The 16,727-nt window shown below is 42.5% G+C and overlaps 1 protein-coding gene across 2 annotated transcripts; it reads right to left on the reverse strand.

Moving 5' to 3' along the window:
* Positions 1–1,557: 1,557 nt before the first annotated feature.
* ETNPPL (ethanolamine-phosphate phospho-lyase) lies at positions 1,558–15,263 on the reverse strand. Of its 2 annotated transcripts, XM_041427834.1 has the most exons (13): positions 15,120–15,263; positions 13,604–13,722; positions 13,282–13,441; positions 12,348–12,422; positions 10,766–10,859; positions 9,612–9,728; positions 7,831–7,913; positions 7,107–7,332; positions 6,098–6,252; positions 5,267–5,356; positions 4,935–5,065; positions 3,996–4,063; positions 1,558–3,139 (listed from the first exon to the last, which is right to left on the reverse strand). In XM_041427834.1, exons 1-13 carry the CDS (start codon positions 15,173–15,175, stop codon positions 3,008–3,010), a joined length of 1,506 nt encoding a protein of 501 aa, XP_041283768.1. In that variant the 5' UTR covers positions 15,176–15,263; the 3' UTR covers positions 1,558–3,007. The 2 variants fall into 2 exon arrangements, with proteins under 2 accessions (XP_041283768.1, XP_041283770.1); XM_041427836.1 differs by lacking the exon at positions 13,604–13,722 and having other exon boundaries at positions 15,120–15,249.
* Between the last annotated feature and the right edge of the window lie 1,464 nt (positions 15,264–16,727).

Consider the following 16,727-nt stretch of genomic DNA (forward strand, 5'->3'; position numbering starts at 1 on the left):
TTCCTTTATGCAGCAGAACTGGCAGTGGACTCAGACTCAGCGTCACTTTTTCATTGGTATTTGCAGCAAGCACTGTCCTTCCTTGCTCCCTTGCTCTAACCGGTCTGTTTGTTTAAAAGTATAAATGTGCAATATAAAAGTGATGAAAAAAGTGGCAAACTATGAGAATTCAATAAATTTATCTAGGTTGGTATTCCAGTAGGATGATGAGCTAGAGTGAAGATACAAGTGGCTAACTCCAGTGTGATGCCCACTTGGGATGGATTCCTGCCTTTCCCTCACTCCACTGTCTCTTACTCCTGCACGAAAACTTCCAGAAAACTTGGAGGGGAAAGGTGTGGTCTTATATTTATTCTGCAAGGTTAGTGAGTGAAACTGGCTTATGGAGTTGTCTGATAATTGGAAGGGCTAGAGTGGATGTTGGAATACATGGCTAAAACAAGGACTTGGACAGCCAGGACAGGAGAGGTAGAAAGACAAAAAAAACAGCTGATTGGAACTGTGGTCCCTGTGTTTAACCTTAATTATTTCTTCTTCCCTCTCTCACCCTTTAGTCAGGCTCTGCTAATTAGAAAGGCCTTCCCAGTAGGGAATGTGCACGACCGTGCACTCTACTACAGGCACTCTGAGATACTGTGGGGTATTGTGAGATATTGATGCAGTAATAGTAAGTTTAGTAGGTCCACCTCAAACCTTGGTAGCTGTTGGATTGTTTCCTCCCTTTAAATGATTGTGGCTCTTTTTAGTGTTCATCATAGGAATGATATCCTCTCTTGTTTAAAGGAAATAGAACACCTGGTTTTTCTAGGTAACCTGCACTTTGCAAAATGAGCAGAACCAAGAGGTAGAGAATTTCCTGACTTGTGAAGCAGAAGCTGGGTGAAAACCAAAAGTGGATTGGAGCAATGGTTGCTTCAAATATTTTGAGCATGTGCAGAACCAAGGCTCAGGTACAGGGAGAAGCAGAGAGGCGCAGGCCCCTTGCTTTTATGAAGTTGCAATCTTCAAAGCACCCCACCTTAGATTTATGTTAATCAGATTTTTTAAGCCTAGTTCTTTGACATACTTTTGAAAATTAAATATTAATGACCTGCCACAACAGCTGGTGTCACAGTACAGACTGGTACTGGGCTCTGTGCCTTTGGGCTTAAGCTTTCTAATAAATCACACAAGTATTTCCTTGCTTGCTGCTGCACACAGTGGATGAGGTGAAATGTAAGTAGTGGCACTCCATACAGGGAGTAACTTAAACTGTGCCTTGAGACATACCAAATTAAATTCACTTAGTTCTTTGTGTCATTTCATTTTGGAAAAGACCTGTCCTTCCTGGTGCAGAGTTAGCAGGAAATGAACTGTGGCAGCTGAGGCAACATTTGGCTTGAAGGATAATAGCTGCCAACAGCTGAGTGCCTCGGGGAAACACAGCCTAGTCAGCTCTGCCTTGGCATGGGAACAACCTCCAGCTAAAGTTACTTCCCCCAGCAAATAGGTGTTACTGCAGAATAAAGTTAAAACAAACAAATAAACAAAAAACCCTCTTTGTGTAGGACATCATAATTACAAACAAGAGATTTATTTTTATGGAAGAATTATCCAAGGATCATGAAACAGAAAATAAGTCAGCTTGAGGATGTTGGAAAGAGTTACACCAGAAACAGACATAAATGCAGCAAATTGTGGAAAACATGAAGTTAGATAAAGTGCTCAATTTTCAGTCATATCAGTAGGATAATTAGCAGCAATTAGGAAACAGCAGAATTTAGGGTATTAAGATTGAAGAGGAAATAAATACATTTTATATTTTTTTCTGAAGTACAGACTATTTGGAAAGCCCTCAGTGTCCTCCATAACATGGAGCTGTGCATGTATTAAGAAAGAGAAGCAGGGCTTGTGTGCTGTCACTGAAATTTAACACTGACAGTGAGGAAAGTCAGCCTGAAGTGTCTGCAGCACAGAGGGGCACTGGTTGCATGCGTGGTTTATACAGTGGTCCTTTCCTTTCAGTAACTCATGCAGTGTTCCCATTTATGCCTCAGGATCCCATGGAACTGGTGTGCAACTCTTCATCACCACTGACAAAAAGTCCCAGCACTACTTTGACAGGATCAGGCAGTAATTCCCATGACTCTCAAAACAACTCAAATCCATGGGAATGCAAGCTGGCCTGTCCCTGGGAACCTCATTTTTAGACACCTTCAGGTTAAATTCAATCAATCAGTGTGTCTGAAATTATATCTATTTCACTTGCATATTTTATAGACTGATAGGATCCAATCTATAAACTCTAGGGGAAAAAAAAAATTAAAATCTTAGTCTATATAAATATTTATAAAAGTTGCTTTATTCATAGAAAATTAGATTTTTTATTTTCCTTGAATTTATAGTGAGAGTGCCCTGCATAGACATTGTGTCTCTACACATAGAGTTGCAGACTCTTAGTAGAGCATTGCTGACATTAGCAAAGCTACTCCAATTTACATCAGCTGGGAATATGGTCCATAGGACCTAAGTTACACTAGAAGATAATAATGATTTCTTTCTGAAGCATTGTTTAGTGAATTCAGCCATTAAAACATGGGAAGTAATTAACATCTCAATATTACATATTGAAATTTAAAATATTGGAAAAAATATCATGTTAAGCATATATTTTTAAACTTAATAGGATTGGCATTTGCTTTATGGCAGTTAAGCAAATCAGATTCTGCATAATATGGATAATTCTGCAGTTTTCACCAAGTCTGTGTACCTATGTCACACCTGCCATCAGCACCAAGGTATTTTTGTATCACTTGTCCATTCTGTCACATCTAGATTTCAAGCCACATGGCACAGTTCTCATGTATCTGGAAAGGTATTTTAAACCTAGTGAAGCTAATAGGAATTCAGCCAGTTTATGAAAGGCAGGGCTAGGCTTCAAACAGATCCTAGGACTCAGACTATTGCACTCTTCATCTCAAAAGCAAGACGGACACAAATTCAAACTGAATGAAGAAACTGTCCCTCTTCATGTTCTTATTCTTTTACTTGGCACTGAGCGTTTTTTCGAATAAATCCCATTTTCTTGTCGGCAGGCAGCTCCATTCATGTGGCCGATGCTTTCACTTGCACCTTCTGGTTGAGAACTCTCTTCAGTGGTCTGAAACAGAAAGAAGATGTCAGTGGAGGCACGTGTGTGTCTTCCACCAGGCACCCACTTGTTCCCATTAGATAGCTCTGCCTGACTCTCTATTATTGCCACAACTTCTTAGTTCTGAAAGAAATGGAACTGATTGTGTAAAAATGTCTGTAAGAGTAGGCTTGCACTCCAAACCTAGTAAAATCTAGATATGTGGCAAATAACTCATCAGGTCTCTGCTCAACTTTTACACCCCATGGCAGCTGAGCTATTGCATTCCCATCCCCACAGCACCACTGGAAAATCCACCAAGGGACAGTTCAGCAAACTTTCCTGTAGAGAGGGTGACATGTTTTTAAGGGTGTGAGAAATCATATGTGATTTATCCAGAGCTGGGGCTGCAACCTAAGAAGTCCTAATTTGGATGTGTGTCAGCCATTCGTACTCAAAGAGCTACAGTGGAAACAAAATCCTTGGAACTCTCTGAAAACCTGGACACCTTCCAGGCTGCAGGCTTGCTTAGAAAGCCAAATATCTTTCAGTAGCATGTAATACCAAGAACCAATAGCTGCTGACTGCGGTGCTCATGACTTTGTGTAGCCCAAAGTCTGGCTGGTCTTGTTTGCACACAAGCAGATAAGGCAGGTGGCTGGTCTATAACATGCTGCTGGTCTGGATTACTCAGCTCTTTTTAGATTTACCCCAGTAAGACAAGGTAAATCCTCTCAGGTTTCTAGCAGGGAGTTGCTCTCTGAGCTCAGTTTCAAGACGCAGAGCCACTCACACTACCAAAAATGAAGGCATGCTCTACCAAAGTAATTTATATTTGCTTTGCCAAACACCTATCTGGAAAAGAGTTAAAAAAATTAAAACATACTTTTCTTTTACACCGCACATTTGTAGATGCATTATTTTCTGTCTTCATTCCAGTGGCCTCTTCCAGTTCTGAAAAAAAGCAATAAAATAATTAAATTAAAAAGAAGTGGGAGGAAGTAAGCATACCATCCATTTAGTAGCTGCCTGAAGTTAAAAAAAAATCAGCTATTCCTCTGGGCATTTATCACACAGAAGAATAAATGAGGAGTGATGAATACTTCCTAAAACATTTTTTGAGGCAATGTGATTATTCTGTCAGGACTGTCTAGCTTGGGGGTATTTAGAGAAAAGACTAAAATCAGCACGGGGGTATCATAAAGACCTTTCAGAGTGGAATTCTGTCTTTTTCCAGCAGGTTAATGGAAGTCTAACTTTAGTTGTTACATTCTCAGAAGACGGGAGCCTTTTATGTACAACAGGCTACAAGAGCCCTCATGTTAACAGTATAACTGATGTTATTTTCCTCTGGGTTGGTCCTCAGGTAAAAAAAAAAAAAAATAGAGCCTGAAAACCTTCAGGCTAAATTTGAGTGAGACAATCATATTCCAGTCCTCTAGTTAAAAAATAAAAAAAAAGAAAAAAAAAGAAAAGGCAGAGCACATTATGGAAAGTTACACCAGTGTATCTGCAGCGTCTTTCAGGCCTGTGCTGAATTAATATATTCACTCCTTAGCAAACAGCACATGTGACCAGAAATGAGTAATAACATTGAGTCTGTAAGAGAAAGGCTCAAGAGCAGGATTTTGCCTAAAAGTCTGGATGAAGTACATATGGGATTTTGTATTTATTTATAATAATTGGCATTAAGAACAGCAGTTTGATGAATGGTAAGAAATGCAGTTGATTAATTTCCCTTGCATGTAATGGCCTAGGCTATGACGGTGTTTCATTGGGAAATGAACGAAGAAGAGCATTCCTTTGAGCCCTAGAGCACACATACCTGTAAGAAGTGCATCAAGTGTCTCCACTGCGTGTTTTGCATCTTCCATTGTGAAACACATTGGTGGTTTAAATTTTAAAATATTCCTGTAGGGTCCATCTGCACTAAGAAGGATTTGATGCTCTTTGAGTCTGTGGAAAGAGACTTGTGTTAGATACAGGTATAAAACTATGCTGTGTCTTGTCACTTCCTTCAAGCTGAGATAGATTTTGCAAGTTTTCTTTTTTTAGTACTTTGTCACCAAAAACTACACAAACTGAAAACAAAATTAATGACTAACTGCTGGAAAATATTAGGCAGGTTTGAGCACACAGTCTTTAAGAACTGCTTACTTGTAAATAAGATGAAGGGCTTCAGCCGTGGCTGGTGTTCGCTTCTGCTTATCTTTCACCAGATCCACCCCAACAAACAATCCAACACCTCTGGAGTAGAAAAGAAAAGAAGAGACAAGTGAAATCCAGTGTCAGTAACCCAAACCTTCTGCTGCAAATGCAATACCTGTTTCTAACAACTGTAATTCCCTTCCCTGAAATGCAAATGGGGGAAGGAGAATGAGAGAGGGGACTTTGCTTTGGACTCCTTTTGGCAACTTCACACAATCAATACACACAATGGGATAACAGGTATTTCTGGATAAATAAATTTACCTGGCTCATTAATGCTATGTGGCTAGATAAGAATGACAGAATAACTTTCATTCATGTTTATCCTGAAAATCACAAGCCAGGGAGACGAAAAAAGAAGTACTAAAACCCTGCAACCCAACCTCTTCCCCCCAAAAAGAACCTGAAGGCAATTATCAATGGTAGTAACATGAGATGAGGAAAATCCATGGTAACATCTCTCAAGAAAATTCCAGAGATTTTAACAAGGTCTGCATGATTACAATGGCGTGCTGACATCTTGGTTATTGCATGTGGATGGCTCTTTTTTTCCTACTCTCCCAGAACCTTTTTAGTGGCTATGCTTGTAAGTAATTAAGCAGACAGATGGACAACTTGTAAAAAATATATATATTGCCTTACAATACCAGTTTTGGGCAGTCCATTTTAAAAGAGAGGTGTAGCAGAATCATGGCATGTTTCTGTGTGCCACTCACACCAAGTTTGCCACTTTTTCTAGCACAGTTACTTTCTTCCCTGACATTGCTGCAATGCACCCACCTGATATCTCCCACTAAGGAGTGTTTCTCCTTTTGCTCAGCCAGCAACTCCAGGAGATAATTTCCTACACGTGTGGCATTCCCTTGGAGATCTTCTTTCTCTATTACATCCAGCACAGCCAAGCCAATGGCACAAGACACTGGATTGCCTCCAAACTGAAAGCAATGACAAAACAAAACATGCCATCAAAATCAAAACCTATCAAAATAAAACATTCACCTGTGGCTATCCACATTGTTTTCACTGCCCTCTCCTGCTTGGCATATCAGGAAGAAAGCTCAGAAAGGTGGGGATTTTGTGCCATTTAGGCTGTGGAACACCATCCCCTACATTTGGGCAAGGGAAGGGCTCCCTCTTCCTCTGCTCCAGGTAACAATAATTTGAAGATCTCAGGACTGAAGAATTCAGCTGATTGCACGTGCAGGCAAAATGCTCCTGGGAAGGGCAGTGGGTGATAGATTTGATATATTTTGATCCAGAGAGTAAAAACTCCATTTAAAACGGGGGAATTCATGGTAGCTGGGAAGAAGGTTGAGTCACAGGAGCAGAAAGCAGGCTCAGTAAATGAGAAGGCTGAACCTTTGTGGCATGCATGCAGATGAAATATTTTCTGGTAAAGGGTCACTGTTTTGTTAGGTGTCAGTTGCAGAGCAAGGTCTGCCAGGTCATGAGCTCCACCAGCACAGAGCCTATCCTAGAAAATGGAATTTTACATAATCAGCATTTCAGAGTGGGAAGAAGGAAAGAGACATAAGGAAGAATTTATCTGTACGGATATGAGCTGCCAGAGAGTTTGTGCTGGTCCATATGATGATGTAACACTTGATACAGAGCATATTTCAAAGCCTCTCCCCTTGCTTTTAGATATTAGACTGTGGTTGGCTCAAGCTCTCAGTAATGTGATGCAGTGATTGCTGCAGACGTTATCTGGATCACCTGGAGAACTTTTAACTGGTAAATGCAGACCAAAAGAAAAATAAAAACCCCACAGCTTCACCTATGGACTTACTGTATTGAAATACTCCAGTCCAGTAGCACCAAAACCTTCAGCAATTTCCCTTGTTGTGACCACACAAGACATAGGGTGTCCATTGCCAATGGGCTTTCCCATGGTGACAATGTCGGGCACAAAGTCTTCACCTTGCAGCTGGAATGCCCAAAAATGCTTCCCAACTCTGCCAAAGCCAACCTGGACCTCATCAGCTATGAACACTCCACCTGCTGCACGCACATACCTGAAAAGAATCACAATACCTTGAAAGTCTAGTGCTGCAGAACACAGGTAGGCAATCAAGGACAAGGCAGTCTGCATCACAGAAATTCTGCAGTGTGAGACCAAGTCAGGAAAAAAAGAAAGAATACAATTATAGCTATTTTATAGCTATGAAATTTTTAGTATGCTACATGTTAAGAAAACAAAATTGACATTTTAATGTCAAATAGGAGTACTGTAATGGTGCTGTAGGAGTATAACTGGTTTAACTTCATCTTCCATCAAACTTATGACTGAGGATTAAAGATAGGAAAAGAATGGGAATTATCTAGCTAAAAATTAGCCGATATTCCATTAAAAAATTTGAACTGAAATCATACTCTTCAATAAGCAGAAATGAACCACAGATAGCCAAGAACAGGAGAGGTTAATAGCTGAATTGATTAGATAAGTCTATAGTGAAAAAAGCTATTTCTTTGTTTAATTTCCCCGTTATGCCCCTCTGAAGTGCTGTACGTACTCTGCCACTTTCTGGAAATAGCCCACAGGTGGAATTACTTGGCCTCCACAGCTCTGCATGGATTCAGCTATGAAGGCAGCAATCTACAAGAGACAAACTCGTGTGAGAGCTGTGTTCATCTACTTGGCCTTGGCAGAGCCATCTAACAGTCTAGAAATAAATGTTTAAATGGGGCCTTAATTTAATCACACAATGGGCTGGACAACTGAGAGCTCTTGAAAACAGCTATGGCTAAAGGATTTATTAATTTTGTAATCAGAGTGCCCAAATTTGCAGTAGCCAGGGCCACCTTCGCAGCCTGATGGGAATGCAAGGATCTCCATTAAGCCTTTGTGTTGAACTGGATAACTCTTCCTGGTGTCAGTGGATGCTGGATTAGCTCCTGGGAGCTACATAAATTTATTTTAAAATGCCAGTTTACAGGACACACACAACAGTGTGTACCACCTTCCCTAAGAAGTTAATAACGCTTGCAGGTATATGTGGGTTTTTGTTTAATCCTGAACACCAGGTAGAGGTGGGTGGAAGCTGACCTGTAAGATGACCTGTGGCTAGCCTTTGGGCACCCCTGCCTAATGCATATAACTACATAAATAACATATCAGCATGAGGCACTTGACAAAAGAAGAGAAAAATTCTACAGATGAAATAATTCCAGTTGCTAGGAATGAAAAAGAAAGTTATTCCAAGTCAGGAAGGGTAAGAACAGCAGATCAGACACACTGGAACATCAAAATTCATCTCTTGTCAACAGCAGAGGTCTATGCAGCAGAGATACAATATTACCCCAAGGTCTCAGCATAAGTCTGCTATTTAAGGGATTGCATCCCCACACCACTTGTGAACCCCTCCCTGAGCATCAAGAGGTCTCTGTGCTTGTGCAGTCTTCCTGGAAACAAGGCCGAGCAGAAACGTGTAAAGAACCGTGCGCTACATGTGAGCACACGGCCAGAGAGTACGAAGCTTCCCACAGCCCGTGAGGCTTAGCCTTTAGCACAACTTGTCCTGCCACACGTCTATGCCACCAAAACCTAAGAAATGTGCAAAAGAAAGGAAACAAGGGAAGAAAAAACAAAACTATCTGTTAGTAGAGAATAAAAATAAAAGTTGATGAAGAAACTAAAGGCGGGGTGATGTAAGTCCGTTGGACTAGAAGGGAACAAGTTCCAGGCTCCACTGAAGTCTTCTGGGACTTCAGTGGGTTTTGGATCAAGCCCTACAAGTTTAACACACCAATGCCATCATATAAAAGACTAACACACATTTTAGGTACACCTGTTCAGAAACTGTCTCTTTTTATCAAGGTCATAGTGTGTATGAGTGAAAGTTTCACCTTTTTATATGACTTCAATGTTACCTTAACCAAACAGGCTCAGAAATGTAGTATTGAGATTTTTTCCAATAGATTTTCTCCATGTCCTGGATTTTTTTATGTATCTTTGCTAAAATTTGTGATGCAGTTTCGCAGCTGACCTCAAACCTTTCCCTGTGATATTAACAATCTACCGATTCAATGCATAAAATAGGAAATTTAACAGCTTTGATTGTATCTGCTTATATACAGCTGTATTATTGATACTTTCATTGATGCCTAGAAAAGTTCTCATAAGAGCATCAGATGGAAAAATGGCCCATTTTGAACAGAACCCATCATAGAAAAAAGAAGGAAGAGGGAAGCATGTGAAATTGGGAAAGAAACAAGTCCTTAGTTGCCTGTTACACAACCCCATGCCAAAATAAATAGGTGAAGCCTCAGCATTTCTAGAGCAGAAAACACACACCTTGCGTCCATTCTTCTGTGCTTCTTCAATAATCTTTTTCACCTCTTCAGCATAAGCACTTGCTGGATCTGGGTGGTCTTCCCTGTATTTCCCTCTGTAGATATCTGGAGAAGGAGCCTGAAAGGACCAATTAATTTATTTGTTTTTATGAAGGCAATACTTCTGTGAAACTTTTACTTTCTATTGTTCCACTTTATTGGCTTTTCAACACAAATAGGCAATAAGAGTTAGTACTGCCTGAATGTTTGCTTTGAATTGCAAAAATGCCTACTGGAGCTTAAACTCAATCTGGGCCTGTCATGTCTACTTCAATATTACTGAACACAGCTGTTGCAAGAACCATCATCTACCTCATCCACCTTCCAAGACTGTCCTTTCTCTCCCTCAGGACACAATAATGAGTACCCATCCAACACCTTATTTCAGATTCTCGCAGAAAATCCGTTTCTGCAACTGGAGAGTCAGGTTTTCCAGTCTGCCACTTCCCTTTTGGCATTGTAGTCATGGTACAAATCTGTGTGATACTCAGCCTTCTACAAATGGTGTTAGGAGAGGTTCAGTAACTAAGAGACAGGATGTGGTACATAAAGGCGAATATTGCTTTGGCAGTGTGGTTGACACAAGGAGGCCTAAACAGGAAAGGCCTGCTTGGTCTACATTTCTAGACTGAGAAAAATTTTTGTCTTTTTAACATACACAAGTTTATGTGAAAAAATAACAATCCCTTAGACACTCAGGAGTCCTGTACCCCAAGCTGTGCAAACTTGTTCAATCTGCCTTTTCAGTTTTGGAACTAGACTCAAAGTCCCGCATATCTTTAACCAAATCAACGCAATATTGGATATTGGCTAATTTAATCAAACTATACAATGCAGTGGCTGAGAAAACCTGTAGCACAATGAAGGAAATCAGCCCCACAGCTGAGCACCTTCTTAGAAATCCAAAAGCAAACAATTTTGCTGTATTCATTCCATTGAAATCAGCTGAGCATATGTACACTAGCATCAACAAAACAGAATGAAAATATAAGAAGTGGTTAATACAATATGCTGCATAACAGGCATAAAAATGACCAAAAAAAAAAACAAACCCAGAAAACCAAACCAAAACAAAACCACAAAAAACCTCCCAAACAAACCAAACACCATACTTACCACATGCACGTACTCCTTCTTGCTGTCCTTTCCCAGCTGATTAAATTTATAGGGGCTGATGTCAATCAGAGACGTAACATGGCCATGGTAAGCACTGTGTGAGTGTTAAATATCCAAGTCACTTTTCAGCAAATATACAGAAGAGCCAAATTTACAACTGTGCCTGTACATAATCCAGAATAGCAACCATATCTGTATCACAGCAGCATTGTTTGTGAAGGGATCTTGATTTAATTTACTGTCTTTCTCTCAAAGACAATATGAAATTGCAGTTGACTTTAATTCACTAGCAAGACTGGAAACGGGATTAAATCAAGTGCCGACATGGGGACAGACAAGATCATGGCTGCCCTAGCAGCCGTAGCTTGAATCCATGGCTTCAAGGTGGCTGCCCTAGCAGCCTTACCTAGAGCTGAAAGGTGGGTCCAGCTCCTCCATTTCCAACCCATCAGCCCCACTCTGGCCAGCCCAAGATTTGCAAGCTAGACACCAACACCACTGTGAAAACTCTCAGGAGTGTGCATTGCATGGAGAAGTGGGAACTTTATGCAGCAGCAGCCCATCGCTATCTGCCCTGCAGGCATTGCAGATGAGAGGGTTTGGCAGAAGCCACCGTTAGGAAAAGGATTTTGTTGGAATATAAGTGTTTTATACTGCAGAGTATGCTAAAGCTGGTCACTATTGAAGACAATTAATTTAGAAATGAGGAACCAGAGCCTTTTGAGCCTAAAGCATGTAGCATCTTTATTCAGGGAATAATAAACACTTTTGTTCAGCCATAAATTTGAAGTGAAGCAAATCTCAAACCAAACCAAAGATGCACCAGGATTTCTTAGTAGAACTCACATAGGTTAGTGTGTTGCTAACAAGGATCTGAGTACAGCTGAGTCAAACAAGCTTTGTGCTGCTCAGATAGAGACATGTACCCTTGCATTTGCTCTAGCTGGACTTTCTAATCACAACCTGAGAAGAAAATCCAGCACTACAGCAACATCACCAAACCTACAGCTTCATCTAGGATAGGAAAACCCTGAAATGTGGTCAGCCACCTACCCTGTGGCTGGCAGCCCTCCCAACACCTCCTGATTTTGCAGTCCCTTAGTTTTGTGTGCATACTTGTGTTCACTGAAGGAGAGCTGAGCATCATTGCAGCACTGCTGCAGAACTACAGGATCTTTCTTCTTGACCACTGAATATTTATTTGTGCAAAAGGAAACGTGTCCAGCGATGCGTGATGAAGAGAAAGCCCTTTACCAGAGCAGCCCAGTAGCCAGACCACTCACTGCTTTTGAAACCAACATTTAAGTCTCTGGCATGAGTTGCTTTGGGAGTCTGTGGGAAATGCCCTCTAACAGGTGCCTGACCTTCTGGGGTGACCGACAAGCTTATTTTTCACAGATCTTCAAAACTTGTATTTGTCCAAATGTGAAAAAGGGATTTCCTGATCTGCTCTAATACAAAAGCAACAAAGCTTTTCTTTCAGCAGGCAGTGGAGTACAAACAGCAGGGGGTTGCTGCAAAGCTGTTTCTGAAGTAATGGCAGGAGCTGCTTCTGTTCACATGAGCTACTGTGTGTACTTACTTTTCCAGGGTGATCACATCTTGGTGCCCGCGGTACTGCCGAGCCAGTCGTAAAGCAAGATCATTTGCTTCAGACCTGCAGGATAACATATACAAGCAGCAAACCAGTGAAGGAGTGCTTCCAATTAAAAGGGTATTCCCACAGAAGACAAGGCATGGGACTCATGGATATAAGAAATCAACACAGCAGACTCTGTTACTGTGCAGATTACAATGCTAAGGTTGAGGCTATAAGTGCCATGTAAGGGGGCAAAGATAAAACAGCCCTTTGTATAAACAGCAAACAAAGAGATGCTTTCTTTCCCTCCCCCAGTTTGCCAGTAGATATTTACCTCCCCTTGGTACAAAGGAGGCCAATTTTCAGCTGAAAACACAGTGCAGTCACTAACCCTCAAAAAGCAATGCCCCATCTCCCACACTCCACAACTCCTTTCTCCCCAGTGCTTGCACCATCACAAATCTGCACCCTGGAAAAAGACTGAAGCTTCCAGCCTGATCTGTCACAGCCCCTCTGCTCACAGGTTGTCTGTTTTGGACATGTAAGTGATCACAGACTACCAAACTGCCTAAAGAAGACTATCTTATTTCCAAGGTTATATGTCAATTTACAGATGGCATTCATCAGTCTGCACACAACACTCACCAATTTGCAGAATTAATTCCCTCTTCTTGCTTTCCCCCCTACACTATCTTTTTGCATAGCATTCAGCAGGCCAGTTTCATATTTTGCCTCTCTTGCTTTGAGCCATCATTCTAAATATGATGGCTGCAAATAGGAAGTAAGTTTTGATCAGTGCTGGATATATTTTTGTTGCACATTACTAAGTCCTAATTAGTAAGATTTAGAGCAAGCTGTCCTGAGTGTCTGTCTCAAATAGTCATTAAGAATAGTCTTACAAAAAAAAAAACAAAAAAAAAACCCAACTCAGACCTACCCAGAGTTAACAAAATAGCAAACAGAGAGTTTCTCAGGGAGGGTGGCTGTGAGTCGCTGTGCATACTGAACAAGGTTGTCATGCAGGAAGCGGGAGTTTGTATTGAGCAGTTCCATCTGTTTCGTTGCAGCCTTTATCACATATGGATGGCTGTGCCCCACTAAAGAAGAAAATTATTAGTTATTACTAGCAAGCAGTCAATTACTGAACCACACAAGGATGTTCAGAGAAGCACTGCGAACATCACCACTTGGCAGAAATGTGTCCTGATCCCTAGTGGAAATTTAGGAACAGAAGCAGTCTCACAAGTCAAACTGCTTACCATGTGCAACGTTGTTGATGCAGTCTAAGTATTTTTCTCCTTTCTCATCAAACATATATTGGCCCTGAGCACGGACTATCTTTAGAGGGTCCTTGGCATAGAAAACTTTGCAGGAAGGCCTAAAACATAATAAACATAAAAGTACTTTAATTTTCTCTTTTTTTTTCCCTCCTTTGAGTGTTGAGGAGTTTGATTTTTTTGCAGCTCTGGAGACAATTGCCTCCTTCTACAAAAAAAGCTTGTGAGTCATTCAGGTGATGGTCAAGCAGGGGCTCTTGCTCACAGTGAAAATCCATGCACTTCTCCAGGCACGGTGAGAACAGAAGCTGGTCTTTAGTAAGGGTGTTTTCAAAGCTTGACTCTGCCTGCAATTGATTTCTCGGGAGAACAGTGTCTGCACGTCCTTCCAGGTCCTTATATGTCCTGCCATGTTCCTAGGCTGTAGCTCTGCTTGTTTACATGCCTTCCAGACATCTATGGCCAAATAACTCTCCGGGACTAAATTAAGCTGTTAAGCACTGTTTTATACTATAGCCAAAAAATCATTACGCAATGGATGGCTGTAGCATATAGAGGTCACAGTCAAGAACAAAACACTAATGCCTTCCAGGCTTTATTTTCAGAGGTGCTGAACAGGTCCTAAAACCCTCACACTCTCATCCTGCCTGCTTTGGGTAAAAATCTTTAAAACCAGCATTTTATAAACATCTCAATCACACTGACTTCCAGAAAAACTCAAGCTCCTTATAAAATTAAGCAAAGTACTCTTTAAACACTCTTTTATATTTCTTCCCCCCCACCTTCTTGGAGAATGTGCCAGCTATGTAATTATGTTGAATGATATTACTGAGCAGAAGGAAGGTCTTCTCAACATTTAGCAGTGTTTATATGAACTTGGATAAACACAGTTGTTTCCAGGTAAGTCTGAGAGTTATTGTTGGGTATACTGAGGTTATGAACTTGTAAATGTGACAGACTCCTGGATAGTGGTTTGCTTTCTTTCCCACAGCTTCTAGCCGTGTTGCAAAGCCACACAATTTCCTGTGCTGATGACACTTTCTTTTTAAACTTGATCAGTATCGGTCATAACCTCTGACAGCCCTCCTGCACGCCCCCAGTTAAACTCAGCTTAAGGAACAGCACAGGTTCGTTCAGGGGACACGGCTGTTTTGCAGGTGCATGCACAGAACACCCCAGCCCTGCGCACCTCATTTTAGACACACACCTGGGTACCACATTCTGGCCGCTCGCTTTGTTGGAAAAGTGAATGATGCGTGTGATGGGCAGTGCTCTAATGCCGGCATCCCTCCGCCCGCCCAGGGAATTCCGGGCGGCCCCGAGACCTGGCGATCCAGAGGGATGACAGCTCCTGTGTGTGTCCCTGTCCCCCTCCCCGCTGGCTCTCGCAGCGCTGCCCGGCGCTGGCATTCCCCGGGCGCTGTCACCAGGGACAGACCTTCCTCCTCCTCCTCCTCTTCCTCCCCTCTGCCCCGCTCCCGGCCCCGCCGCCCCCTACCCGATGTGCTTCCTCCGAAGGGCGAGGGTCTCGGCCTTGCTGTAGAGCTCCTCCATCCCGCCGGCAGACCGGCACGGCACGGCACCGGAGAACACCGTCCGTCCGAGCCGCCGAAGGGTTCCCCGCCTCTTATCCCGGCGCTGGCCCCGGCCAAACCCCTCCTCCCCGCCTCCCTCCCTCCCGCCTTCCCCGGCGGGACGGGACAGGACGGGACGTCCCGTCCCGACCGCTCCCCCATCCCCCTGGGCTTTCCTTTCGGGGGGAATCGTGTTTCCTGTTGAGCTGAGCGGGCCAGCCGCGGGTGAGTCCTGTGTTGGAGTTGTGGTGGTTTTTTGGTTTTGTTTTTGTTTTTTCCTAGGGGTGCAGACCAGCAGAAAGTCGCGAAACAGCCGGCTCGGTGCGTGGGGCGGGCGCTCAGCTCCCACGCGCGATCCTGCCATTCCTGCCAGGCGTCCGTCATCCTGGTGGCCACAGCGCCACTGCCGCAAACATTCGGAGGAACACAAAGCGGATTATTTAATCAAAATCGGGGTCATAATGTCCCTCTCTGCCTCTTATGTCCCAAAATCTGCTTGTAAGAGTAGGCTGAGATATTACCTATATACGTCCATCAAAGCCAGTATCATTCTTTTTGCATTTCTTATAAAGTGAGGCAAATTAGTAAGATCTACAGCTTGCCAGGTTTTGTACGTGTACCTAAAGGGCCGTGGTGCTCAAATACATCCAGGCAATATCTAAATATACCAAGTCCTTGATCACTTTGTAACCACAGAAGCAAAAAAGAAGTGACTTGCTCGAATGAGGCATTTCTTCATGGTTACACTTGATAACCATCTCGCTGGACATCAAAGCCCACAATAAAAAGAAGGGAGAATAAGACTGGGGAAGGACAGAATTCCCATCAAGAGGCATCACATTTCAAAAGAGCGAAGCTGCTGGTGGAGCACCGCGGATTTACCTTCTCCCTGCCAAGCACGGACCGTCTCCTCTGGAGGCTGCGTGAGCAGACAGCACGAACACTCGCCCACGGCCCTGCTATCCCATCTGCAGCTCGTCTGTGCCACCTGCAGCACTAGGTTTGGAAGAGTTTTCCAAGAGCATATGTGAAGCCACACAATTTCCTGTGCTGATGATACTTTCTTTTTCTTGATCAGTATCCAGGAAGTCATCCTAAATTCTGCATATTGAAGAAACACACTTCCTGATTTTTTTTTAATATCTCTGCCAGCAAGCCACCTTTCTGCTTCTCTAGACAGCACTTGTTTCCATCCAGTCACTTACTTGAGCTTCCTCAGTGTTAAATTTGAAGCTCTGACATTCTGTACTCCTGCTCCATTGGAAACCTTGCCTCACCAGCCAACAGCAGCAGAAGTCATAGCAGCTCCACCTCTATATCCCAGCGGAGACAGCTGCTGCCTGTCTTCAGTGCCTTGTCCAGGCAGAAAGACTTAAAAAGACATGAAGGAATTGCCAAAACTGTCAGCTAGGGCAGTATTGTACAGGCAATGATGAAATTCATTGATGGGTTCTCAAGAAGAGAACAGGCATTTAGATCTGCTAACATCTAAACAGAGCCAAGGCTAGAATCTGTCAGGAATGCTGTCTGCT

Source organism: Onychostruthus taczanowskii, unplaced genomic scaffold, assembly GCF_017590055.1.
Source record: "Onychostruthus taczanowskii isolate IOZ18803 unplaced genomic scaffold, ASM1759005v1 scaffold12, whole genome shotgun sequence".
Classification (NCBI taxonomy): domain Eukaryota; kingdom Metazoa; phylum Chordata; class Aves; order Passeriformes; family Passeridae; genus Onychostruthus; species Onychostruthus taczanowskii.

Excerpts from the sequence above, each read along its gene's own strand:
- ETNPPL (XM_041427834.1), bottom strand. The coding sequence starts at position 15,175 with ATGGAGGAGCTCTACAGCAAGGCCGAGACCCTCGCCCTTCGGAGGAAG. Across the intron at positions 9,729-10,765 it reads AGAAGGAGTACGTGCATGTG|GCTCCTTCTCCAGATATCTA; the intron begins GTAAGTATGGTG and ends TGGTCCTTTCAG. Across the intron at positions 5,357-6,097 it reads TCCTTAGTGGGAGATATCAG|AGGTGTTGGATTGTTTGTTG; the intron begins GTGGGTGCATTG and ends TTTCTACTCCAG.